The sequence below is a fragment of the Emiliania huxleyi genome, assembly GCF_000372725.1.
Source record: "Emiliania huxleyi CCMP1516 unplaced genomic scaffold EMIHUscaffold_5122, whole genome shotgun sequence".
Taxonomy (NCBI): Eukaryota; Haptophyta; order Isochrysidales; family Noelaerhabdaceae; genus Emiliania; species Emiliania huxleyi.
Window position 1 is genome coordinate 1 of NW_005198150.1, and position 1,619 is coordinate 1,619.

The window sequence follows — 1,619 nt, forward strand, 5'->3', positions numbered from 1 at the left end:
ACGTCTTGTAGGCCGCCGTACCGTATTCGTCTTGGGTCGATTCGCTGCCGATCCAAAAGTGCACGTCATGGTCAAGCTTCATCGAGGCTGGGTCCTTGAGGTATGTGCGCAGCACAATATACGAGTCACCGCGGTGAAAGCGACCGTACTTGTACTTGGGCCACGGCACAACCTTGAACTGCTCCATGCGCCAGACTTGTATTCCCGCGCTTTTCCCAACGTCGATCCATTGCGGCTCACCGTCGGCTGCGGCCGCCTTGCACTTCCTCTCGATCTCTGAGCCAAAGTTGGCCAGGTTTGTGTCCTGCCAGTCGAGCTGCTTCGGCATCACCTCTCGGCCGGCGGCTTGCTTCAGCTGGGTCGCTTTTAGGCCTTTCAAAAAAAGAAATGAAAGCAAATAAATAAACAGAAGTCGTCTCACAGCTGGAGGCAGGTCACTAGACTGAGATGAGACCGCCAGTGGATGTGGGAGTCCACCGTGCACCGCGCTGCGAGCCTGTCGTGTCCCTTGTCAGGAGCAGGAGAGCCCCACCTGTCCCCCTGATCGCCCTTCCAAATCCTGCTCGTGCAGGTGGGGACCCTGTCCTCGTCCCATCCCTCGTTTGGCGTGTCTGTTTTCTTTCTTTCTTTCTTTTTAGTCTATCGAGGCCGGTAGAGAAACTGTCGGACCATAAAACAGCATTGTAGATCCCTGGGCGAGGGTGGTGGCGTCCCCGTCGGGAAAGAATTTCCTCGCGGCTTACGGCCGCTCGCGTAGAAGCCCCTCAGATGATTGGGGAGAGAGAGATGTAAGAAAACCAACAAGAAATCACGCCTCTCACAGTGATTTGGGCTCGGCAGCTTGTCAGCCCTCAGCCGAAGCTGGGGCCGGTCCCGTAGCCGAGAGAGCCCGCGCCGATGAGTTCGACGCGGTCGGGGGGGCCTGCGGAGAGGCCAGCGAGGTGGCGATCGCTGTACTTCATGGCGCCCTCAAAGTGGGGCTGGCTGACTCGCCAGAGGTCGATACTCTGGACGACCCATAGGATGCCACGAATGCCTGAAGGGTGAAGGAGAGGGAGGCGAGGCCAGAGGCAGGCTCATCTGCTCTCGGGTGATCTCACTTTGGTGGCTGAAGGACCCGATGGTCCTGTCACATTCGCGTTCCGAGTCGTGGGGGTAGAAGAATTCGAGGTAGAATCGAGTCAGCACTTCCTTGTAGTACAGCGGACCGCCAGGCTCGCCGGCAGCATCCGCAGGGAGGCAGCATATGAGGCACCAGTCTTCTGAAGAGCTCAACAGCTGCGGCCGCGATGGTAGAGTCGGCCGCGAGCGAGCAGCTTTTGGCTGCGGGATCGAATCGCGGAAGGCTCATGCCCTCGCGGAGCGACGCGGGTCGCGCGGCGCGCGCGCGTGTGCGAATGCGACAACAGACGACAGACGACCGACGCCTGAGCTCTGTACGACTGAACGACCGTCGCCGCAATCGCCACCGCCGCCATTTTGACGAGCAGCGCGAGCGCACTCGTCGGCGGCCAGCCGTCGCGGGCCGGGCCGAGCCCGGCCTCGACCGGCCGCGCCGCCGCAGCAGGCCGGGAGGCCCGAATGGCGGCCGACCAACTGAGGATCCTTTCTTCTCCCCC

At 61.0% G+C, this 1,619-nt stretch overlaps 2 protein-coding genes across 2 annotated transcripts; both read right to left on the minus strand.

Moving 5' to 3' along the window:
• Positions 1-21: 21 nt before the first annotated feature.
• On the minus strand, positions 22-328 carry EMIHUDRAFT_256677 (hypothetical protein; the record flags this gene model as incomplete). The annotated part of the gene is made up of 1 exon (XM_005766365.1): positions 22-328. A coding segment is annotated over one exon (307 nt), but the record flags the coding sequence as incomplete, so codon positions are not given.
• An 805-nt stretch (positions 329-1,133) lies between these two features.
• Positions 1,134-1,541, minus strand: EMIHUDRAFT_374217 (hypothetical protein; the record flags this gene model as incomplete). Its single annotated transcript, XM_005766366.1, has 2 exons — positions 1,134-1,323; positions 1,368-1,541. Coding segments are annotated over 2 exons (364 nt in total), but the record flags the coding sequence as incomplete, so codon positions are not given.
• Between the last annotated feature and the right edge of the window lie 78 nt (positions 1,542-1,619).